Raw genomic sequence first — 25,273 nt, 5'->3', positions numbered from 1 at the left:
GAGGCGGGGCTTGCAGTGAGCTGAGCTGAGATCGCGCCACTGCACTCCAGCCTGGGTGACAGAGTGAGACTCCGTCTCAAAAAAAAAAAAAAAAAAGAAATGAATAGCACAGACACAGAACAACAGAACATTTCCATCCTGGCAGAAAATGCTCTTGCATAACATCGATGATTCACTCAAAGCTCCATGGCCTTTTACAAGTTGGCATGAAACTAGAACTGGAATTCTGGGCCAAGGCCCTCTGAGCAGACTGCCTCGGGAGGAGAGGTGCTCCTGGGCAACTGAGACTCTGCACCTGAACGGCCCGCAGTCAAAGGAGGGTGGGAGGGACATGATGGTGTAGGCCACTGGCAGGAGGCTGAGGAAGAGCACCAGCAGCAGGAGGCCCATGTAGAAGTTGTTGGATCGGGAGGCTTTGAACACGCGTTCATGGGGTACGTTGCTGCTCATCACTGCCCAGCACTGGAAGTACATGGAGGTCAGCAGGCGCAGCACGTTAATGCCCACCAGGCCTGGAGCATAGAAGGAGCCCATCCTGGAAGGGCAGAAACCGAACACCTGGTTGGCTGGACAGCAGGGAAGGCAAGGGAAAGGTGATAGAAGGAAATGCGACGGATGGGTTAGGGGCATGAGGCTCAGCTGCTTTCCTGGCAAGTCCCCAGGTAAGGGACCTCCCATTTAACCAGAATATTGATCATCAAGCCAGAACCATGTAGTCCTCAGGAGAGGGAGGCACTCCAAGCATTCCTGGCTTACGTTCTGGCCAGGATTTTACCGCTGCTTCGCCCCCAGGCATCTAGCAAATTATACTGTCTCCTGCCTGTTTCTCCTTGGTTTCCATAAAACAGCATTGCTGCTCAGAAGAGTATTTGAAGTCCTTCAATTAAGAGAATTGGACAGTGGCTTGCAGCAAGCCCTTGGCACCTTGAAAGTCTTTACCTAAAGTTATGTACCTCCTCAAACTCGCTTTTCAAAGGAGGGAGTTCCGTAGTTCATTTACCTTCCACCTTCTCTTCCTTCTTTTCTCTCTCCCTCCTTCTTTGTTTTCCTTTCCTCGTCTCTTCTTTACTCCTTCCTTTTCCCTTTCCTTTGTCTTCTTTCCTTCCTCCCTTTTTCTTCCCTCTTCTCCTCCTTCTCTCCTGCCTTCCTTTCTTTTCCTTTTCTCCCTTACCCCGCCGTCTCTCCCTTTCTCTCTACTTCTGTGGTAGCATATGGGTGGGCCAGAAACTGTCCTGCTTCTCATCTAGTCCTGCTCTGGATTTTTCATGTGAAAGAGGGGAGTTCAGAGAGGCAAGATGACTTATCCAGCCTCTTCCAACTAGTTAAGTTGCAAAGTCTTGGACTCCGGTTTTTTGACTCCTTGGATGAGGCGATCACCAGATGAAATGGATAACTCACCAGATCATTCCTTGGTTGAAGATTAAACCCAGCACATTTCCACTAATATCAAACTCAGCATATGAAGGCTAGAGAGGGAGGGAGGGAGAGAGAGAGAAAAAAAAAAAGAAAGCATGTTGGATGAATTCAGCCAAACCCTACTACTAACCAACTGGCCAAGCCAAGACCATTCCATCCCAAAGAGCTTGCTCTGGTAACTAGAGAAGAACCTTAGATTTAGCACTCTGTTTCTTTAATATGTTTTCAACTTTTAACGAAAAAATTTGACATTCTCAAAGCTGAAACTTTTAAAATGCCTGTTTCAGTTAAAAAAAAAAAAAAAGAATTTCTATCTTTCAGGACTTGCAGGCTGACAGTGTGTTCTTGGGAAGACCCTTGCCTCTAAGAGAACATTTTATCATGTTTTAATCGGAAACATACCTTGAAATTATAATCAAGGAGAAATCTAATAAATAATGAAATGCAAATAATTAAATGAGGAGTCAAAAGAAAAGAAAGCTTAAAATCAAACAAAAACCAAATCATCCTTCCAACTCTTCTTTCTCCTTCTCTTCTTCCTCCAGTCTGAGAGCAGTTCGTGGAAAGGAAAGTGCCCAGCTTGGTTCACATTTTCAGCCTGATTTTCAGTTTTCGTGATTTGTCCGATATTTGAAAGAACATAAAATCTGTGAGCACTGAGGATATGAGGGTCCTCATGAAGCATGCTAAAGCCCACATCCTAATTCGTCTTCCAGAAATGGAGACAAAGGGAAATGAGAACACAAGAAGAAGAGATGGGAAGTTAGGAAAGAGACAAAGGAAGGGCCAGCACGCATGGATGGAAGGACGAAACATGCATACGCTAAATCCATGGGGGTGAAGTCTTGGATATTTATTTATTGAGATGGAGTCTCACTCTGTCACTCAGGCTGGAGTGCAGTGGCACGATCTCGGCTCACTGCAACCTCTGCCTCCTGGTTCAAGCGATTACGGGGTTTCACCATGCTGGCCAGGCTGGTCTTGAATTCCTGACCTCAAGTGATCCACCTGCCTCAGCCTCCCAAAGTGCTGGGACTACAGGTGTGAGCCACTGCACCCGGACCCAAAATTTTAATTTTAATATTTTAAAATGTTAAAAAAACACTTGTCTACTGGGTTTCATGTCCTGCTTAGACAAATCATCCTCGTTTCAAGATTCTAAGTTTGTACATGCTTTCTTTTAGAAACTTATATTTTCATTTTTTTGATGTTTAAGACTTTGATTCACCTACAATTAATCTAGGTAAGATGAATGAGGGATATAGTCTCCCACATTTTTATATAATTTATATATATTTTAATAAAATCCTTTCCCTCCAGTGCATTTGAAAGTCTCCCTTTATCATAAACTAAAGGCCTATATAGATAGTATCTATTTCTGGACTTTCTATTCTGTTCCATTGACATGTTGGTCTATTTTCTAGTACCAGTTTTGGTTATTATAGCTTTATCATATGCTTTAGTATTATGGTAAGTCTAGTTCCTTTTAGTCTTCTTTTTATTTTTTTTTCTTTATTTTTTGAGACAGGGCCTCACTCTGTTGCCCAGGCTGGAATGCAGTGGTGTGATCAAGGGATCAAGGGATCAAGGGATCCTCCTGCCTTAGCCTCCCGAGTAGCTGGGACTACAGGCATGCACCACCACACCCAGCTAATTTTTTTATTTTTTGTAGAGATAGGGTCTTGCTAGATTGCCCAGGCTGGTCTTGAACTCCTGGACTCAAGCAATTCTCCTGCTTTGGCCTCCCAAAGTGCTAGGATTACAGGTGTGAGCCACCATACCTGGCCTTATTCTTTTTAAATATTTTTTCTGGATATTCTCACATGCTTATTTTTCAAATTAACTTTAGTATTATTTGGAAATCGTGGTGATCTTACAAACAAATTTAAGAACAATGACCTCTTAGTAATATTGTGTCTTTCTATCAAAGATGTCATCCTCTTTGAGCACAAAGTTCTTTCATCTTTGTTCTCAGACAAGATTATGAAGCTTTCCTGGCTGCTGAGGAGCTCAGCAGACTTGTTTATAACTGAGACTGATGACTGAAAGAAAAAAAAAATATGACAGAAACCTGTACTGGGGCCCTTACCTGGGCCAGGCCAGGATGAGGGCTACACAGGTCAACATCCTATGGAGCCTCTCACCAGGAGCTCAGGTAAGAGGTAGGTAACTTACATGCACACCAGTGACTACAGGCTGGGCCAGTGAGGTGTCGTGGAAGAGACATGTCCAACACAGGTGTCTGAGCCAGAGGTTCTGCCAGAGCATAGAAGGCCACTACTGAGAGGAAATGACACACATTTACCAGGTAGGTGGAGAAGAGGGCTATAAGGGAATACGAGTCAAAGGAGGTTTCTCAAAGCATCATACAGAAGACAGGACCGGTGGTTATTGCGTTCTTGGTGTGTTCCAGGACTTCCCAAAATATTCGCCTCCACTGTCAGATTTCAGCCTCCCTAGTGAGAGTTGAGGCCGCTCAGGTACAATTCCCTATCAACCATTGACTCAGTACTGGAGCGTGTGGTCCACTTTCCCCTAGACCAGATGCCTCCATTTCCTAGAATAGAAGGTCACATTGTTCATTACATTGGGAAAAAGCAGTTTCCCCTATGAAGGCAAATAAGACCCTTAAAGGCAAAACAAATTAAACACTTTACTACTCCACAAAGCAGAGACTGGCATTAAGCCTCCAAAGAAATGAAATGCCCAAGAATGCATCGCGTTATAAGTATCAAAGAGGATGGTTGAAATTCCTTTGAGCAGAATGTCCATGAAGTGGTGACCTACAAATCCAGCCTCCAAGTCCCAGCACCAGCAGTAGTTCATGAACCGCACAAAACAAGCCCGTAGGAAGTCCCCCAGCAGGATGGTGATGTACGTTACCAGCATGTCGGACACCGTCAGCCTCATGAATTCCTGCAGAGAAACATAGGAAGAGGGGGCGGTTGGAGACCTTGCCCACTTCTTCCACCCTCCCTGAGAGTTCGTTGAGAGTCTCATAAACTCTCCCACCCACCTGACTTTCTCTCTGTGACCCTCTGATTCTTTGTTGTGAAGAGAGGCGACCCCTGGCTCTGGAAAATGCTTAATTTAGGTCCCAACACGACAGATTACCAATTGTATGGCTTTGGAATAATCTCTGAACCTCTTGAAGCTGATACTGATATCATTCTCAATCTGATATTGATACCAACAAATTACTAAGTTGGGAAACTTAGTAATTATGTATATAAACTGTTAAATTGGCTATGCCCAATGCATTGTAGTCAGCATCACTAGGACCCGAAGGCCTTGCTTCCCCACTTATTCTGAAGTGCCAGCTGCCCCCACTAAGACTAAATGTGACCATCATTAACTGGGGACAATGCCTAGCTTTTTTCACCTCCTGCTAATCGGATTTCTCTCTCTCTCTCTCTCTCTTTTTGATATATAGAGAAAATAAAACAGGTTTTGCACAGAGGCACATAGAAGAAGGACCAAAAACTGAAGGACAAAGCTTTCTCTGCATTCGTAGAATAGACATAATTTACTATTTTTCTGGAAAAATTGAAAATATCTACCAGACACCATCACAACCTTTGAGATACCAAAGAGATTTGGAGTTCCTGGGGGGCACAGAATCTGCTTTGGTAATTTTATTTCTTCCAAGATGATTATGAAATGTTTGCTGGATGAACAGCTGGTAAGTTTTCAGGTTTATTCTGCAAATGGAAACATCAAGGAGGCAATAACAAAGAACCAAGAACAGAGGTCACCTTTTCAGAGAGAGCATGACTACTCACAATGCCCACAGCTGTCTCCCAGCAAGAACCCCGGGGCACATCTGCAGGGTGCAGTGGTGGTCGGGGGACACTCTCATTCCAACCAGAAGAGTTGTAATAGTTAAACAGAGTCCAGTGAGTGATGTTTTTTATTGTCTCTTCATTAGCAAGCTAGAACAGAAGATGGAGGTGTGGGGTAGGAAGGAGCCAGGGATGGTCCAACTGTTTCTATAAGAACAATGAAAGTGAGCAAATGCCACAACCCTACCATTTGGGTCTTTCCCATGAAGGTATCTTCTACTCTAAGTCACTATATGTCTGTCCATCCATCCATTTGTCTGTTCATCCATTCGTCTGTTCATCCATTCAACCATCCATCCTCCATCCATCCATCCATCCATCCATCCATCCATCCATCCATCCATCCATCCATCTATCCATCCATCCAAGCATTCATCCATCCATTCATGTATTTATCCAGTCATTCATTATTCTCTTGAAAATAATTTATTCAGGGTTTCTTCTGTGCATATAAAGTAGTGGTGATACAGAGTGACCAAGAGAGATGGAGCTTTGCTCAGAAAGGTTAGAGTCTAGTAAATGACGGAGATGAACAGGCAATTACAGAACAGAGCGATACGAGCTGTGGGAAATTATCTCTGGGAGAAGGAGCATCCACATCACACAGTGGGGGCCACAAAAGACTTCCTGGAGGTGGTGACATCTGGGCCAAAACCTCAAGGAGGATTAGTCAACCAATCAAACATGAGGAGAGGGGTAGAGAGAGAGGCAAGAGAGAATTTTGCCCTGTGGCAGAAATGTGAGGCTCAGGAGAGTAGAGCAGTCTCCTGGGGAGGAGGGAAGCCAGAGATGAGCCGGGAGGGGAGGTTAGGGCCAGATTCAGTCACTTCCATGCTTAGAACAATTTTCTGTTAGCATCAGGAAAAAGTTCCTACAACTCAATAAAGGAGGGAAGAGATGGAGAAGAGGGGCATCAGCATCATCAGGCCCTCCCTTGCTCTATTTTTTTCCACTCTTCTGCTCCACTCCATTGTTCAGCCATCATCTAGTTCCCTGTTGACCCAGCTGTTCCCTCTGCCTTTTTCAATGTCTGCTAAGGTTCCCAGGGTGTGGGATCTGGAGCTTCTCCTGTGCGCTGCCATGCTGCCCTGGGCTTACCCCTACTGATGCATATCCCACAGAGTGCTGTAATGAAGTCTGTCTCCTGGCCCAGAGTGTGAACACACTTGGGACAGGACTGTGTCTTCCTGTCTGCTCTACCCCAGGGCCTGCCATTGTGGGTGCTCCATAATTGTGTGGTGAGCATTGATGAATGGTTAAGTCATGACATAGCACCTTAGAGGACAATTACTTGGCTGTTAATCATTTATGGCAGCTCTGAAACAGTGTGGAAAAGGCTGAAGATAAAATATTAAGGTATCAAATGACACGTATATGGTATGAAAAAATACAACCAGAGAAGAAGACAGTAAAAAACAATAGGAAAAGGTTAACAATGGTCATCTTTGGGTCATAGATTCTGAGGAGTTTTTTTTTTTTTTCTGAATTTACATTTATTTAATTAATATGAATTATACATAATGAAATTATTATATTAAAAAAGAAAATACTATGGGCACCAGGAATTGCAGTGGGGTGGAGGGCGTTGTGGTTTTTACCTTGAGGTGGACATCATCCATGAGGGCCAAGAGAAACGTGTAGAGGTTCCCCAGGAAGAGTGCAAAGATGCGTCCCAGCTGCCACTTCAGTCCAGTGCGTGGGTGGTAATTCTCTAGGAGAGCGATGGTTTCAAACAGAGGGGGACAAAACATTCCAAGCAGGGACATCACGATCTCTACCTGAGGAATCAGGAAAGCCTAGGTTGGGTCATCAACATTATACTTGTTTGGCCGCCATCCCTGCACTCCCATGGCCATCGATCTCCACTTCTCTGCTGCCCTCTCCGCTGCCCCTGGAGAGGCCCTGGGGTCTATATAGCTTGCGGTGTGACCCTGGCAAAGGCATCAACATGCCCTGAGCAGTCGGCCTGTGCTTGCATATCATAATTGCTGTGTGACCAGATGCTATCATGGTGGTTGTTATTAGTATTGATGAAAATAACACTTTCTGACCAGGCTCGGTGGCTCACGCCTGTAATCCCAGCACTTTGGGAGACTGAGGCTGGTGGATCACGAGGTCAAGAGATTGAGAGCATCCTGGCTAACATGGTAAAACCCCATCTCTACTAAAGATACAAAACTTAGCCAGGCATGGTGGCGGGTGCCTGTAGTCCCAGCTACTCGGAAGGCTGAGGCTTAAGAATCGCTTGAACCTGGGAGGTGGAGGTTGCAGGGAGCCGAGATCGTGCCACTGCACTCCAGCCTGGGCGACAGAGTGAGACTCTGTCTCAAAATAAACAAACAAGCAAACAAACAAACCAAAATAGAGAGAGTGTGCGTTTGGAGTCAGCTCTCTGGGTTTAAGCCCCAGCTCTAACACTTGCTGTCTTTGTAACTTAGGAAAAGTTACATCACTTCTCTGTCCTTCTTGTTTCTTCATGGGTAAAATTGTGATGACAGTCCTTGTGGTGAGAATCAGAAGAATAATATATGTAAATCTACTATCCCAGAGCATGGTAAGCATCAAGCACTCAATTTTGGCTCCAGTTTTGGGAGAATACCGACTCATATGACTGAATCTGACCACAATGGGACATCTCTCTGCAATTAAAACTGCTCACCCGGCTGGGCGCGGTGGCTCACGCCTGTAATCCCAGCACTTTGGGAGGCCAAGGCAGGTGGATCATGAGGTCAGGAGATAGCCAGGAGATTCTGGCTAACATGGTGCAACCCCATCTGTAGTAAAAATACAAAAAATTAGCAGGGCGCGGTGGCACGCACCTGTAATCCCAGCTACTCAGGAGGCTGAGGCAGGAGGATTGCTTGAACCCAGGAGGCGGAGACTACAGTGAGGTGAGATCGTGCCACTGCACTCCAGCCTGGGTGGCAGAGCAAGACTCCATCTCAAAAAAACAAAAACAAAAACAAAAAACAAACAAAAAATAACTGCTCACCCAGTGGAAAGTAAATCCCTGAACTGTTGACCAAATTGCAAGTTGGTCAGCTCTTCTAGGCTTGTCCTGACTCTCCCACTCTCTCTCACACCAACCCTTGGCTTGGTTTCTCATCATCTCCATACCTGTCCATATAGTTCTTACCTGGAGAGCCATCACTGCCCCATATCTACCACTGCCCTTCGTTATATGTTTGTGTAATGCTCAGCCTAATTCCCTTCTCTGCCACAAAATTCCACTGCCTCTTCAGCTCTCATGGACAGTTCTATCTGTAACCTAAAACATCTTATTTGATCATGGTATTCCTGCCTACTGTTGTTTGTGCTTTGGTTTACTCTTGTCAAGCCTGCATCCTAAGGAAACTGCAATCCTCTTAAGAGTAGAATTCATCTTGGGCATCTTTTGAGTCCTTCTCACAGCTCAGTGACCCAGTGAGGCTTTGTGGAAGGGACATTTTTCCCTTCTTACTCTATTCCTCAGTTCTCCCATCCTACAGAAGGGCCCCCAAAGTCCCTGTCTTTCCATATCTTAAACCCATTCTGACCAGGTCAGGAGCTACACTGGGGCCTCTAATCCACTGTTGGGAGTGCCTGAGTTGATGTCCAGCTGCACTGATCCAGAGTAGGTTAGAGGTAAGTTTAGGCAATCAGGAATGAGGCCCCAGAGAGAGACTCAGAGCCAGGCAGGTACTGGGTCCTAATCCTGACTCCGTTGCTAGTAAGTGTGTGTCTTAAATTTTCTGGTACTCAGATATTTATGCAAAAACTAGGACTAAGGGTGCCTATCCTGCCATGGTGCTATGAGGCATAAATAATGCATATAGAGGTCTATTGTAGGTATTCAGTTAATAGTTATCTCCTTTGTCTTTCCTCCATCTCTCATTTATTAAGCACTTACTATGTGTGAGTCACTGTGCCAAATTCTAAAGATGCAACAAAGAATAAAAAGTCATACACACTCTGCCCACAAGGACTTAAAGTTGATGTAAATAATTCCATAATGAGTTAATCATTACATAATCATTACAAAGGTAAAAATGCTGCAAAGGGTAAGTACATTAAGTATATAATAGAAATAAGGATATAACATTTAAACTCATACCTGAAATTATTCAAGAGAGATGAGAGTGTGTGAGAAAGCATCTCAGCAGAACAGAGGCCAATGTTGCTGCAGTTTAGTGAAGATGGGAAGAGTGACTAAAGGTACAATTGGTGGCTAGGTGTGGTGGGTCATGCCTGTAATCCCAGCACTTTGGGAAGCTGAGGCAGGTGGATCACCTGGGGTCAGGAGTTTGAGACCAGCCTGGCCAACATGGCAAAACCTTGTCTCTACTAAAAATATAAAAATTAGCCAGGTATGGTGGTGCGTGCCTATAGTCCCAGCTACTTGGGAGGCTGAGGCAAGAGAATCACTTGAACTCAGGAGGTGGAGGTTGCAGTGAACTGAAATCGTGTCACTGCATTCCAGCCTGGATGACAGAGTGCGACTTCATCTCAAATAATAATAATAAAGAAAAATAAAGGTACAACTGGGAAGGTAAGTCAGGGAAAGCCATCTAGGACTTTATCCTAAGAGAAAATGATGGTTTTCATGGTGAATGCATCTTCATACTAAAAATAATAACTTGGAGTTCTGGGAAGATAATGATAGCCACAACATGATTTTTGAATCTCCCTGAATTCTCATGTAAAACTGGATGAAGCGATTAAATAATAAAAGAAAAATCACATAGACATCAAAGTTAGATGTCCTAATGAATCCTTAAATACAAGTGGTTACAATACAATACAAATTACCAACAGCCACAAGTTCTTACAGAATTCATGTTTGGATGAGAGAAGGCCAAGAGAAAACAGTGGGGTGTCCAGTGAATTTGAGAACAGGAGGATGTCAAAATGGCTAATAGGTACTCAATGAAAAGCATAGTGGAACAATCAGAGAACAGCAGCTGAAACTGTGAGGAACTCTGCTCAGTCCGATAATAGGTGAGTGCAAGGTCATTCTTGGTTAATCTGGAGATGAGCTAAAACAGCCTGGGCCTCTTGAACTTTTGAAATTGATCAGTCAAGCTCCCTAATAGGACAGGGCACAACATGAAGGAGACTATTCTGAGAACAGAATTGAAATTAAGCAGACAGGGGGAATATAGAGAAAGGAATGGGAAGGTCTAGATAAAAAGTAGAAAAGGGATGAGAGGCAGGAGCTCTCAGAAAGCAAGCCACCAGGCCGGGTGCGGTGGCTCAAGCCTGTAATCCCAGCACTTTGGGAGGCCGAGACGGGTGGATCACGAGGTCAGGAGATCGAGACCATCCTGGCTAACCCGGTGAAACCCCGTCTCTACTAAAAAATACAAAAAACTAGCCGGGCAAGGTGGCGGGCGCCTGTAGTCCCAGCTACTCGGGAGGCTGAGGCAGGAGAATGGTGTAAACCCGGGAGGCGGAGCTTGCAGTGAGCTGAGATCCGGCCACTGCACTCCAGCCCAGGTGACAAAGCGAGAGACTCCGTCTCAAAAAAAAAAAAAAAAAAAAAAGAAAGAAAGCCACCATATATTTTGAAGACTTCACAAAAACAGTGGAAGAGAGAGCTCTGTTAAATTAGGGAAGTTTTCCTGAACCATGGCTCACTAAAACTTCAGCAAAACTAATTTTATATGAAAATGAACAGCAGAAAAGTTTTTTTCTAGGTCAAATCCCATACAAAGTTATTATAAGGAAAAGAGAACAAGAAGTAGATTAAAATCCTTTCAGATAATGAAAACGCACCAAAAGGTAAGTTATACAAAACAGTTAAAAAAATTATAATCAGTATTCAAAAACAGAAGACTGAAAGATGTTAAGAAAATACAGGTCACAAAACAATATGAACAAAAATTAGAAAAACCCAGAATACTGGTAACAGAATACTGCAAAAAAAAAAAAAAAAAAAAAAAAAAATTAAGGGAAAACTATATTAAAATTGAAGAATACCTAAGAGAATCACAATTAAAAAACATAATGATAATTACAAGAAAAAGATAAAAAGGGGGAGAATTTTAAAAGTAAAAAATATATGAAGAAAGAAGTTAATAGGATTTGAGAGAAAATGAGATGTATTGAAGAGAGACAAGGAAGATTCAACACAGGTATAATAGGAGGTCCTGAAGAAAAAAACCCATACATGGGAACAGAACAAATTAAAACAACTGTAATTCAATAAATCTTCCCTTAAATGAAAAACAAGATTTGAATCTGCCTAACATTTAAAAAAACTTTGGGGTCCAGTACGGTGGCTCACACCTGTAATCTCAGCACTTTGGGAGGTGAGGTGGGCAGATCATTTGAGGTCAGGAGATCGAGACCAGCCTGGCCAATAGGGTGAAACCCCATCTCTACTAAAAATACAAAAATTAGCCAGGCATGGTGGCATGCACCTGTAATCCCAGCTACTCAGGAGGCTGAGGCAAGAGAATTGTTTGAACCCAGGAGGTGGCGATTGCAGTGAGCCAAGATCATGCCACTGCACTCCAGCCTGGGCGACAGAGTGAGACTTTATCTCAAAAAAAAAAAAAAAAAAAAAAGAGAGAACACATTGTGTATCCGAGAATATCAAACCAGAATGACCAACACCAAGACGTATTCTTAAGTAAAGTTAATGGACTTTAAAGAAAAAGGAAAATAAATCTTGGCATGTAGGTAAAAGGAGCAAGTCTATCATTTTGCCTTATTTTCTTGTATACCAGGTAACCTATAACTTCTTTCTGGTCATTGACCTTTAATAATTATGTATGGAGTTCTTTGAGGCCTAGATATGTACATGCTGAATTAGAGAGGCTCTAAGCTTGGTTCTGCCAGGTGCCTGGTACACTACCATCTACAACGCTTCAAACCAAAGTCAAGGGCTGAGAGCCCCAGATACAAGTCTGTTCAGTGGAAGGTCTGAGGCCATAGGCTCTGGGGACAGCACCTTTTCCTTCTCTTTTCCACTTCCAGCCTAAACAGGAAGCTGTCCCCTCAGTAGTTACTGGAGGTGCGAGGAGGGTCAGATCAGGTTCACCCATACCTTGAATGCCTTAACTCCTGGAAGAGAGGTGGTGAGGTCAACTTAGGGAGATTTTCCCCTCCTCCTAATATGGAAAAGTCCTGGTTTGGAAACTTGGTCTCTTTGGACTTTATGGACTAAATCGTGTCTCCTCCTCCCCCTCCCACAAATTTGTATCTTGAAGCTGTAACTCTCAATGTGACTATTTGGAGATGGGGCCTTTAAGGAGGTAATTAAGGTTAAGTGAGGTCACAAGGGTGGGACCTAGTCCAATAAGACTGGTGTTCTTCTAAGAAGAGGAAAAGACACCAGACATCTCTCTCTGTCTCCGTGCATATGCACAGAAGAAAGGTCACAGAAGGACACCGGGAGAAGACGGCCCCTGCAAGCCTCAGGAGAAAGCAAATCTGCCAACTCCTTGATCTCGGACTTCCGGCCTCCAGAACGGTGAGCAAATACATTTCTGTTGTTTAAGCTACTCAGTCTGTGGTGCTTTGTTGTGGCAGCCTATATGTTTTTTGTTCTATACTCTCAACACTTTACTTCCAGGACACTTCTGACACCAAACGTGTCAGACACATTTGACACTTCTGACACCACATTTTTCCCCATACCAACCAATTTTCTGATACCAGCTGGGTAGCGTAAAATTCAATTCAATTAGGACACTAACCAGAGTGAGCACAGACTCCACAGGTGAAGGGCTCAATCCCACAAGGCTGCCCCCACTTTGGATGCCAATCACAAGTATTAGGTCGCCAGGTTACTGGCAACTTCTGTCTGATTTGGCTATAAAGCAGAGATTCTCACAACCCCTTTCTTGGGTTTGGTCATTTGCTAGAGTGAGCAAATCATTCAGGAAAACAATTTAATTACTAGATTATCTGTTTATCTCAAAGGATATAACTCAGGAATGGCCAGGTGGAAGAGATCCGTAGGATAAGGTATGGGCAAGGTGCTTGGAGCTTCCAGACCCTCTGGGCTTGCCACACTCCACGTGTTCAGCAACCCATAAGCTCTTCAAACACTGCCCTTTGGGTTTTTATGGAGGCATCATTATGTAGTCATGATTGATTAAATCACTGGCCATTGGTGATCAACTCAACCTCAGCCCCTCTCCCCTCCCTGGAGGTGAGGGGATACAGCTGAAAGTTCCAATTTTCTAATCACTGGTTCCCCTGGCAGCCAGCCCACATGCAGAGGTTATCCAGGAGCTTCCAGCCACCAGTCATCTTACTGGCATACACAAAAACACTGATCACTCTAGAGATTCCAAGGGTTTTAGGGGCTGTGTGCCAGAAACTGGGAGCAGACCAATATATAATAAGAAATATGTAATAATATCACAGTCCTAGCAAACTGATACGTCATAATTTGTGATCCTAATGTCTCAAAATGGAGTCAGTCATGTCAAAAAGCATTAAGCCCATAGTGAAGTTGTTCCACCCCCTCTCAAAGTGATAAGCATGTATATAATGGACTGAGGTGATAAGTGAACACCTGCTGCTGCCTGGTATTTCCTGAAATGAACTGATAAGAGAATGAAAGGTTGGCTGAGATGAAGAGAACAGACCCATCTGGGAGGATCATAAAAGCAGCCAGGACCTGGCCTTGTTCAAAAAGCCTTTGGAGGCTCTGCCCATGAGAACTCTGGAACCTTCTCCCAATTTTAGCAGCAGCTGCTGCAAGAGAGAAACAGCGATGCCTGCTTCTGCTGGCCAGTGCCTGAATGACTTCTGGATCCACTCGGCTCATCTGTTGATGTGTTGGTCTCCGGAGCCATCGTTGTGGTTTGTTACCTCCCTTTTATTACTGCCTGTGTGTTGAATATTAGTCGAGTGACTGATGGGGTATGAAGGCCTCAAAATAAATTGGGAATTCGAGAACTGCTAATTGGCTATTGTGAAACTTCCCACCTTAGGACAGAGTCACCACATCAAGGCTGAAGGAACCTAATTAACCCAACACAGGCTAAGACACTGGCCCTAGTGGGATGGAACTAGAGCACAGGAACAAGTGTTTGAAAAGTCAGCATTTGCCTTCAGAGCATAAGAGACTTGGCACTGATACTCCCCTTATATTTCTGGTCACAGGCTTTCACTTAAAATTGGTCTTGGGAGTCTCTCACTGTGTTTTCAGATCCTCAGTGTTTTCAAGGTATGCTTTTTCTTTAAACTAGCATTTTTAGTGCTTTTAATTGGTTACTTGATCCAAATAACCTAGGCCACCCTTAGCAGAAACCACCGGCCCCATTCTTTTATTTTAAACTTTTCTGTGTCTCGATGTTTTAGATGAGTTAATTATAAATAGCACATAGCTTTAACAGTTTTTGATCTAATTATTATTGTCTTCAAACTGTAGCATCAAATCCATTTACATCTATTAGAATCACTGATATATTTAGATTTAAATCTGATTTTGTGCTTTATATTTGTCCTCCTATCAATTCCATATTTCCTTTTTTATATCTTTTCTTGCTTTGTTGGGAGAAGATAGGCTGTCTTCTTTTTTTAAAATTGCAGTTTGAATGCAAGATAAACTCTTTCTTATTATTAATTTATCTAGCTCATGATTCTGTGGGGCAGCATTTTTTTTTTTAACTGGACTTAACTGGGTGGTTCTTTTGTTGGCCTTACCTGCTGATAGCTGATGGCTCCATTCAAATATCTGGTGGTTTACTGGCTATTGGCCAGGGTGGGGAGATGGACCATGTGTCTCATCATTCAGGAGGCTAGTCAGAGATTATTCACATGATGGAGGTGTGAGGGTTTCCAAAAGCAATAAAAGAGCAAGTCTCAATACACAAGCACTTTTCAAATCTCTGCACATTTCATGGTTGCTATTGTTGCATTGGCTAAACCAACTCACATGACCAAGCTAAGGTGGATTCAAAAGATGGGGGACACAGATGCCACCTCTTCATGAATGTGCAAAGGAAAGCAAAGGGATGTGCATAAAATGACAGGAAGAATTTGTAGCCATTTTCACAAATGACCACAGATTTCTAATTCCCAAAAGAGGTTTATGGATTCTATGTTATCACAATAAAACCTTGATGCATTTTATTGTGGAGCTTGATGAGAAAACTCACTCTATCAGATATTAAGACATAGTGTAAATGCATAGTATATCAGTTTCTTATTTGTGCAGGAATAGACAAATAGGAATAGAAAAGAGAGCCCAGAATCACACCAATGCATTAATAAGCACTTGATTTACGATGTAAGGAACTGCAAAGCTGTGAGGAAAGGATCACCTCGTTAGTAATTGGTGTTGCACAGTTGGCTATCCAGTTGCTAATCCAGTTTTTCTAGTTGTAAAAGCCAGTTCCGAAAACCTAATAACAGGTGACTTTTTGTTCAGGATATTCATGCTATTTGACTGGAAAGGGATGTAATTTCACTTATTAAAACAAGCCTATAATCCACACTTTCAATAAATCAAATGAATGGCATAGGAACCAGTGATTTTCAGTATTTGCCGTCAACCTTCACCTCATCAGAGATGTGTTCTTACCTCATTCCTTTCATACCAGCTAACATTCTGCATTTTGGAGAATTGCTGGGATCGCTTCACCACAAAGTAAATGAGGTACCCACTTCCACACAAACAGCAGATGATGAGAAAGTTGGCTAGGACACGAAGAAATCTTGTCAGATGGATATTTTCTTCTTTGTTACTCTCTTGTTCATCCACTATTGATTCCTTAATGTGTGAAAATGAGATGTGCATAAATGTCAGGCCAGAAATGCCAGAACCATGGCTGTTGGGTCCCTGAAAATAGTACTTTCTATATTTCCAGAAATGAAGTAATACAGAGGAGATGATGTAATGCCCTGTGCCCTATGGAGAATTATTTTCTGTAAAAAATACATTTGTTGTTACTGCTATTCCAGTATGTATAAGAAAAACTTAGATTTCTTAAATAGTGACCATGAGTCAGACATGGTACTTTCCATGCATTGTCACTCTTTTTTTCTTTTTTGAGACGGAGTTTTGCTCTTGTTGCCCAGGTGGGAGTGCAATGGCACAATCTCGGCTCACCACCTCCTGGGTTCAAGTGATTCTTCTGCCTCAGCCTCCTGAGTAGCTGGGATTACAGGCATGCGCCACCACCCCCGGCTAATTTTATATTTTTGGCAGAGATGGGGTTTCTCCATGTTGGTCAGACCAGTCTCGATCTCCTGATCTTAGGTGATCTGCCTGCCTCAGTTTCCCAAGCTGCTGGGATTACAGGCATGAGCCACTGTGCCCGGCTGCATTGTCCCTCTTAATCCCAGCAACAAACCAGTAGAATAGTTACTGTTATTGCCCATATTACAGACCCTAAGGCCCAGAGAGATTTCAGTAACTGATTGGGACTAAGTCTATAGGTCAAATAGATTCCAACTGAATCTTAAAATATTGAGTCTTCTAATCGAGGGTTGGCAAACTCATTCTATAAAAAGCTAGATAGTATTTTTGGTTTGCTGGTCATATGGTCTGTCTTACAACCACTCAACCATCGTGGCATGAAAGCAACCATAGACAAGGTGTAAATACATTGGAATGCTTTGTTTCGATAAAACTTTATTTGTAAAAGTAGGCAGTAGGCTGGATTTGGCCTGTGGGCCATAGTTTGCCAACCTCTGTTCTAATCCATCAGCATAGCGTATCTTCCATTTACTTAGGGTTTCTTAATTTCTTTCAGCATTATTTTATACTTTTGGTGTAATGGTCTTGTACATTATTTTGGCTAAATTTATACTTAGGAATTTTATGGTTTTTTTGGATACTATTATCAATAGAAATTAAACTTTTTTTCTTTTTCTTTTTTCTTTCTTTCTTTCTTTTTTTTTTTTTTTTTTTTGAGACAGAGTCTCACTGTGTCGCCTAGGCTGGAGTGCATGGCATGATCTCAGCTCACTGCAACCTCCGCCTCCTATGTTCAAGCGATTCTTCTGCCTCAGTCTCCTGAATAGCTGGAATTAGAGATGCCCACCACTACACCTGGCTATTTTTTCTATCTTTAGTACAGGCAGGGTTTCTCTGTGTTGTCCAGGCTGGTCTCGAACTCTTGACCTCAGGTGATCCTGTCTCAGCCTCCCAAAGTGTGGGGATTACAGGTGTGAGCCACTGTGCCTGGCCTTAAACTTATTTTCTAATTGTTTTCTGTTAGTATATAAAAATTGATTTTTGATTATTAAACTTGTGCCCTAGACACAGAGAGTAAGTGGTAGAACCAGGATGAAAAATGAACTCTCCCAGACCCCAAAGTCTTAATTCACAGAATTTTCACCTCTATTCTGTTATACAAGTATATTATGTCTCTTTTAATAAACTCACAAAAGAAGTCATTTTACTTCTCACATGTTCAAAGTGTTTCAAAGACATTGATCTTCTTTGTCCCTTTCTCACAGTCCTGGAGGAAAAGTCGAAGCCCCCAGTCACCCCTACCCTGGCTTTGGATGGAAGTGGCCATAAGCCCCCCATTGCTGTAAGAAGAAGGAGAGGAGACAGAGTCAGCTCCCTGCTCCATGCACTACAAAGCCCACCGGGCTCTAGGCTGGGAAACCCATGCTGTGAGTTGCTGAGCTCAAGCCCTTTTCCTAGTGGGTGTCCCTGCCATCTGCAGGCATCAGTCAGTGGACAGCAGGAAGGAATTCAAGAGAGGAGAGGGACAAAGAAAAGAGAACCAAGCACAGTTGCAGTGTAAATGTGAGCTTCGCTAGGTCCTGGGGGAAACTGATCAGACAGGAGAAATATTGAGCCATAAAGAACTTGACATGGGAGCTGGATGCAGTGGCTCACACCTGTAATCCCAGTGCTTTGGGAGGCCAAGGAGGGAGGATTGCTTGACGCCAGGAATTTGAGACCAGCCTGGGCAACATAGTGAAAGACCCCATCTCTACAAAAAATAGAAAAATTTAACTGAGCACGGCACTCCAGCCGGAGTGAGACCTTGTCTCAAAAAAAAAAAAAAAAAAAAAAAAAAAAAAAAAAAAAATTTGATTAAAGAAGAAAAAAGGAAGAATTTGGAATGGTTTTTACAATCACAGGGGCAAAGTACAATGTGCAGTGCTTCAGCATTACAACTTTGGCCTTCATTCATTTGCTTCCCAGCTGGATGGTTATTTTATATGAGCTATAGTTCTACAGGCCTCCTCAAACCTCTCTTGTAAAGAAATTATTTGTATGTGGATTGAAAGAAACATAGGGTTAATTTCATCTTTTTTTTTTTTTAACATCTCATTCATTCATTCATTTTGAGCCAGAGTCTCACTCTGTCACTCAGGCTGGAATGCAGTGGTGCGATCTTGGCTCACCGCACCTTCTGCCTTTTGGATTCAAGCGATTCTCTTGCCTCAGCCTCCCAAGTAGCTGGGATTGGCAGGTGGATCATTTGAGGTCAGGAGTTCGAGACCAGCCTGGCCAAAATGGTAAAACCCCATCTCTACTAAAAATACTTTTTGTTTTTTTAATATGCAAACCCAACCACTCAATTATACATATGTTTCAACTGCAACTTAGAACCCTGCAGTAGTCCTTTATTTATCATGCACCCTCAGAAGGGTCTTTCTGCTTTGTTGTACTTTTTTTTGGACATGTACACACAGGAAACTTTCTGGCTCTTTCATAATCTCATGGAACTGTGTTTTGTTTTGTTTTCAGAACGCCCCATGCCTGTTTTTATACCAGTCGCATAAATAAACAACACCCAGTCTCACTGGACAATGATGGAAACTTTGTCAGCAGCACTTCATATATATATTTTAAAAATCTCTTGTTTAGAAAATAAATTGTGATTTTAAAGTAGAGACATGGGCCGGGCAAGGTGGCTCACACTTGTAATCCCAGCAACTTGGGAGGCCAAGGTGGGCAGATCACTTGAGGTCAGGAGTTTGAGATCAGCCTGGCCAATGTGGTGAAACCATGACTCTACTAAAAATAAAAAAAAATTAGCCGGCGTGGTGGCGTGCACCTGTAATCCCAGCTACTCAAGAGGCTGAAGCAGGAGAATCACTTGAACCCGGGAGCCGGAGGTTGCAGTGAACTGAGATTTTGCCACTACACTCCAGCCTGGGTGACAGAGCGACACTCTGTCTCAATAAATAAATAAATAAATAAATAAATAAAGTAAGGCCGGGCGCGGTGGCTCAAGCCTGTAATCCCAGCACTTTAGGAGGCCGAGACGGGTGGATCACGAGGTCAGGAGATCGAGACTATCCTGGCTAACACGGTGAAACCCTGTCTCTACTAAAAAATACAAAAAACTAGCCGGGCGAGGTGGCGGGTGCCTGTAGTCCCAGCTACTCGGGAGGCTGAGGCAGGAGAATGGCGTAAACCCGGGAGGCGGAGCTTACAGTGAGCCAAGATCCGGCCACTGCACTCCAGCCTGGGTGACAGAGCGAGACTCTGTCTCAAAAAAAAAAAAAAAAAAATTAATAAAGCAGAGGCAAGGTCTGTGAAGGAACCCTCTCAGTCAGAATCCTACACACTTGCAAAGGTTTGCCCACCTCAGCCCCTGTAGGACTGATCTGCGCAGACCATATTGCTAGCCTTCCATCACCAAGCTTTCACTCTGTCTCCCTTTCTCTCTGTTATTTTCTAACTACCAAGTTCAAATTCTTTTTTTTTTTTTTTTTTTTTTTTTTTCATTTCAATAGCTTTCTGGGGAACAGGTGGTGTTTGGTTACATGAATAAGTTATTCAGTGGTGATTTCTGAGATTTTGGTGCAGCCATCGGGGTTGATTTCTTTATTCCCACACCTCCAAACCAGGATTCTCAACTCTTTCTGGGTATTCTAATCACTTGGGGAGTTTTTGAAAAATCAATATCAGGACCCCACTCCAGGCCAGTTATATCAGAGTCTCTGTTAGTGGATCTCAGGAGACCTTTTAAGCTCCTTGAGTGATTCTAGTATGCAGGAAAGGTCGAGAAACGCTTTCCCCAAATGCGTCCTTCCACTTATTCCAGCAGAAAAGTGTTTCATGTAGAAACAGGCAGCACCAGGTCTCAGCATCCAGGATACTCTGTCATATTAAGAAACAGACAGGCTGGGTGTGGTGGCTCATGTCTGTAATCCCAGCACTTTGGGAGGTGGAGGAGGGTGGATCACTTGAGGTCAGGAGTTCAAGACCAGCCTGGCCAACATGGTGAAACCCCATCTCTACTAAAAATACACACACACACACACACACACACACACACACACACACACACACACAAGATTAGCTGGCCATGGTGGCAGGCACCTGTAGCCCCAGCTACTTGGGAGGCTGAGGCAGGAGCATCGCTTAAGCCTAGGAGGCAGAGGTTGTAGTGTGCTGAGAGGACACCACTGCACTCCAGCCTGGGCAATGGGAGAGAGACATTGTAAAAAAAAAAAAAAAAAAAAAAAGAAAGAAACAAAGAAACAAAGAAAAGAAACAGGCAGTGGGTACCAGCCACGAGCATTCTTACTTAAGGGCTTGAAAACTGGGCTCACATTTCTGAGAAGGCTCTTGCCACAAATTATTTGAGGACCTTATTTTCTATGTCCCAGCTGGGAGAAGTCTTTCAATGATCAGAGGGACCTAGAGTTCCCCCAGAAGTGGGAACTGCCCTGGGGTGACTACCTTGAAGCTGGTGGTGATGGAAGCATATTTGTTGTCAGCTGTCTCTGAATTCCCGATCAGGTAGTCCCAGCTGGTGAACATCTTGAAGCTGAATGTGAAGTTGTCACTCTCCCCTTCGCCTGTGCTTCCTTGGGTATTGCTGGCCATCCTGTAGGGCACACAGGACTGTTGCAACGTCTGCCCTCTTTCTGCTGTGTCACCCCCCAAGGAATCTTGGCCTAAGCCAGTCTTGGACACAGGTAACAGATGAACAGGTAGCTGACATTCAGCGACAAAACAAGCCAGGCAGGGACTTGAACCAAGACAGCTTTTAGGATAGCCAGGGCACCTTTCCCCACAAATTCAGAGTCCCCTGCAAGCACACATGGTGTCAGTTAGGTAATAAAAGGCCTGCAGGAGACAGGACACGTGACCATGTTTTCTTCCCTATACCTAATTTCCTGTGGCTTGACTCACCTGCAAATGCAGTTTGAGAACTCTTTACTGGGAGTCTATTCTCAAACAGGAGCATTCCCTTCTACGCCATCTATTTGCTTGGATAGAACATATCTATATATATTTCTGATATAAAATGCAAAACACACTGAGGTGGCTGGTGCTATTTTGTTGTGCTACTTTTTTTTTGTTTTGTTTTTGGTAATAGAGTCTCGCTCTGTCATCCAGGCTGGAGTGCAGTGGCCTGATCTTGGCTCACTGCAGCCTCCGCTTCCCAGGTTCAAGCGATTCTCCTGTCTCAGCCTCCTGAGTAGCTGGGATTACAAGCACCTACCACGACACCTGGCTAATTTTTTTGTATTTTTGGTAGAGATGGGGTTTTGCCATGTTGGCCAGGCTGGTCTTGAATTCCTGACCTCAGGTGATCTGCCTGCCTCAGCCTCCCAAAGTGCTGGGATTACAAGTGTGAGCCACCACACCTGGCCTGCTACTACTTTTAATTTCAAAACCATCAATTACTTTTGCACCACCCTAATACAATCAGGTCATATATCCTTTTCTTCAGCAAGTTTGGCTGAAAGCACTTTGGACCTTCCTATTTCATCCTACCTGTCTTCAACCTATGCTCCCTAGAGTTTGACCCTGTGGGAATCACAGAATTCCAAGCAGGGGTGCTGTAAGATACAGGGAGGGGTTTGTCATCTTCCCTAATATGTTGGCTTTCTGGATTTGCTGTTCCACAGGGCTTAGTTAGCTTTTTTGGTTTGTCACAAAAACATTCCCTATTCCTATACTTATCTGGGGTGAGAACATGGAAAAAGCAACAACATGAGGGCTAAGAATAAAAGCACGCCTGTCTCCTTGTTCTGTTCCTTTTGCCTGATAGCGCTGTGCAGTCCGAGATCACCCAGTGGTCGCTGTCGGGTGATGGGCAGGGCCTTGTGAACAGCAGCATTTCCGCCTGAGACCATGTGGTAGAAAGCCAAGCCCCGCGTCCCCATTGCCCTTTCAGGGGCTCTACCCAGGCTTCACTCTACCCAGAGCTCCACTCCTCTCCTGGAGGCACAGCCACCCGCACTGTTTTGGGAGAAGCGACCCCTCATGTCTGTGCTGAAGGGAGAGCGGACCCGGGTGGATAGGTTTGTGTAGGAGACAGTGCCTTCCACCCCGCAACCCCCAGCCACAGCTGATGGGGTCCCCTGATTCTGAAGAAGGCGATCAATCCATGGGCTGGTCCACGTTTTTTTCTTCAGAGAATATGAATTAAGTGTTACAGACATATTAAAAGGCCACTTCTGACCACAGAGACAAGTAGAGTTGGGGCCAGAGAGGCCGCCATGGTTAATCATTGCCACATATGTGTATTTAGTGTAAGTTTATTGGTTGTATCTTTCTATATGCCAGCCTTGGTTCTGACACACAAGGTAGAGTTTGGAGGAGCAGAAGAGTTTTTTGGAGGAAGCTAAGCTCTGGAGAAAAGCAGAAACAGGCCTGACAAACCTCCAGCCCTACCTTACCAGGTACTATGCTCCCTCTCAAGCCACACTGGCCTTTTGGCAGTTTGGGGCAAACACTATGCTATTTGCTGCCTCAGGGCCTTTGCATATGCTCTTCTTTTGTCTAAAATGCTGCTCCCCAGAATTTCAGCATGGCTGGCGTTCTCAGCCTCATCCAAAGGGGTAGTTTCAATCCTGTTTCCCAGAACATCCCACATGACCTGGTTCATATCTTTCATACCAAAAATTATAATGTACATATGCTTTCTGTGTTCATTTCCTGTTTTCTCTCTGAATGCCCCACCAGAAGGGAGGTAGGCATAGAGTGGCCAGGGGAGTGAGCTGTGGCTGTGAAGTCAAAGCCTGTAGATGAGACTGTCATACTTACGATCGAATAACAATCATCAGGCTGTAGCCGAACACGCTGACCCCCACCATAAAGTAAGCCATAGGCAGCCGGTACCTCAGCCACCCGATGGTCCTCTGGTTGTTGTAGTAGCCATAGAAGAGTGCAGAGTACTTGATATAGCCCTGGGGACAGCAAAGCCAAATGCTCTGGGTTGATAAGCTCAGAGCTGGTGGTCACCAGACACGTCCATTCTACCAGGGATTTCTTTCTCAGAGTCTTAACTGAGTCTAAGGGGCCAAAGGAAGAGTTCCAGATGTTCTTGCTCTTCCCTTCACCTCCTCCAGTAGCTCCAGAGCCCCTCCATGTCTCCCCTTCTTTCTCTTCTTCATTCTCTCTATTTCCTCATTACACAGAGTACATAGAGACATGGGAGGGAGAGGAGAGTGTTGTTAACATTTGGGATAAAATCAGGGATGGGGGTTGGGCACTGTGGCTCACGCCTGTAATCCCAGCACTTTGGGAGGCTGAAGTGGGCAGATCACTTGAGGCCAGGAGTTCATGACCAACCTGGCCAACGTGGTGAAACCTCATCTCTACTAAAAATACAAAAATTTGCCAGGTGTGATAGTAGGCGCCTGTAATCTCAGCTATTTGGGAGGCTGAGGCAGGAGAATCACTTGAACCTGGGAGGTGGAGGTTGCAGTGAGCAGAGATCATGCCCCCGTACTCCAACCTGGGCAACAGAGGGAGACTCTGTCTTTAAAAAAAAAAAAAAAAAGGCCGGGCGCGGTGGCTCAAGCCTGTAATCCCAGCACTTTGGGAGGCCGAGGCGGGCGGATCACGAGGTCAGGAGATCGAGACCATCCTGGCTGACACGGTGAAACCCCGTCTCTACTAAAAAAAAAAAAAAAACTAGCCGGGCGAGGTGGCAGGCGCCTGTAGTCCCAGCTACTGGGGAGGCTGAGGCAGGAGAATGGCGTGAACCCGGGAGGCGGAGCTTGCAGTGAGCTGAGATCCGGCCACTGCACTCCAGCCTGGGCGGCAGAGCGAGACTCCGTCTCAAAAAAAAAAAAAAAAAAAAAAAAAAAGGAATAAAGGACTCCTTAGTAATAGCATAGTTGGGAACCCCTGTTCCAAATAACTTTCTGAAGGGTTTCCAATCTGACTTTGAGAGTGAAGGATGGCAGCAGCAATGACTTGCTGGACTTGCTGTGGGAGGCACTACAACCATGCCTCCCAGCTTCAGCAAGCCCTTGGAGCTGCAGACTAAGCCTCCAGAGGCATGGGGGTATGAAGCTCACAAAGGAGCTAAGAGTGCTGCAGGCAGAGGGCCATAAGCAAAGGCAGAGAGGCAATGACAGTGTGTGATGCATGCAGGGACTTCCCCAAAGCTCGGTGGCATTGGGGCACTAAAGTGTGAGGTATTACATGGACATGGGACTGGAGAGGTAGGGAGCAGCCTGGTCATGAACAGTTGTTTTGTAAACCCAATTAAGAACACTGGCTTTTATTCCGCTGGGAATGAGAATCAATGAAAATTTGAGGTAGGGGAGTGACAGGGTCAGATCTGCATTTAATAAAGATCACTCCAGCAACAAAGGGAATGGAAATTTTAGGAGCCAAGCCAAGGCAGGGAGGAGAGGTAGATGATTCTGACAGTAGTCCTGGTAAAGTGAGGACATTATTCAAAGTGAAGGTAAAAGACATGGAAAAAAGCATTTTGCCTAATGATGGGATCCTATTTGATTAAAGCACTGGTTTTTCAATAATTAAGTCCACTGTTTCACACTTACACATGCAATCTTTAGGCCTCACAATCACAAATGGAAGTTCATTGGTACGTTGGCAATAGCACCTTGAAATTCCGAAGGATGAAAAACTCCATGGCTTTTTCTTACTCAGTCCAGATATTCATTGATTTTCTTCCTCCTCAGATATTCATTGATTCCCATTCCCAAATGGAATGAAAGCCAAGGTTCTTAATTGGTGATATGGTTTGGCTCTGTGTCCCCACCCAAATCTTATCTTGAATTGCAATCTCCAGATGTTGAGGGAGGGACCTGGTGGGAGGTGATTGGATCATGGGGGCAGTTTCCCCCATGCTGTTCTCATGATAGTGAGGGAGTTC

General features: G+C 44.1%; 2 protein-coding genes across 2 annotated transcripts in view; one reads left to right on the top strand and one right to left on the bottom strand.

Moving 5' to 3' along the window:
* Positions 1 to 25,273, top strand: part of SNRPB (small nuclear ribonucleoprotein polypeptides B and B1) — a 350,333-nt gene that overhangs the window by 196,542 nt on the left and 128,518 nt on the right. The window lies entirely within an intron of this gene.
* TMC2 (transmembrane channel like 2) overlaps positions 1 to 25,273 on the bottom strand; it is a 105,141-nt gene that overhangs the window by 25,080 nt on the left and 54,788 nt on the right. Inside the window, exons 8-15 of the mRNA XM_050806939.1 lie at positions 23,185 to 23,327; positions 20,866 to 21,013; positions 15,784 to 15,972; positions 6,857 to 7,036; positions 5,199 to 5,348; positions 4,204 to 4,332; positions 1,399 to 1,466; positions 296 to 535 (exon numbers count right to left, since the gene is read on the bottom strand). Coding sequence (XP_050662896.1) covers positions 296 to 535; positions 1,399 to 1,466; positions 4,204 to 4,332; positions 5,199 to 5,348; positions 6,857 to 7,036; positions 15,784 to 15,972; positions 20,866 to 21,013; positions 23,185 to 23,327 — 1,247 coding nt within the window. The remainder of the gene's footprint in view (positions 1 to 295; positions 536 to 1,398; positions 1,467 to 4,203; positions 4,333 to 5,198; positions 5,349 to 6,856; positions 7,037 to 15,783; positions 15,973 to 20,865; positions 21,014 to 23,184; positions 23,328 to 25,273) is intronic.

The sequence above is a fragment of the Macaca thibetana genome, chromosome 10 (genome assembly GCF_024542745.1).
Source record: "Macaca thibetana thibetana isolate TM-01 chromosome 10, ASM2454274v1, whole genome shotgun sequence".
In the NCBI taxonomy this organism is placed as follows: Eukaryota; Metazoa; Chordata; class Mammalia; order Primates; family Cercopithecidae; genus Macaca; species Macaca thibetana.
The sequence above is the reverse complement of the archived record's forward strand: the minus strand, read 5'-3'. Positions and strand labels throughout refer to the sequence as shown.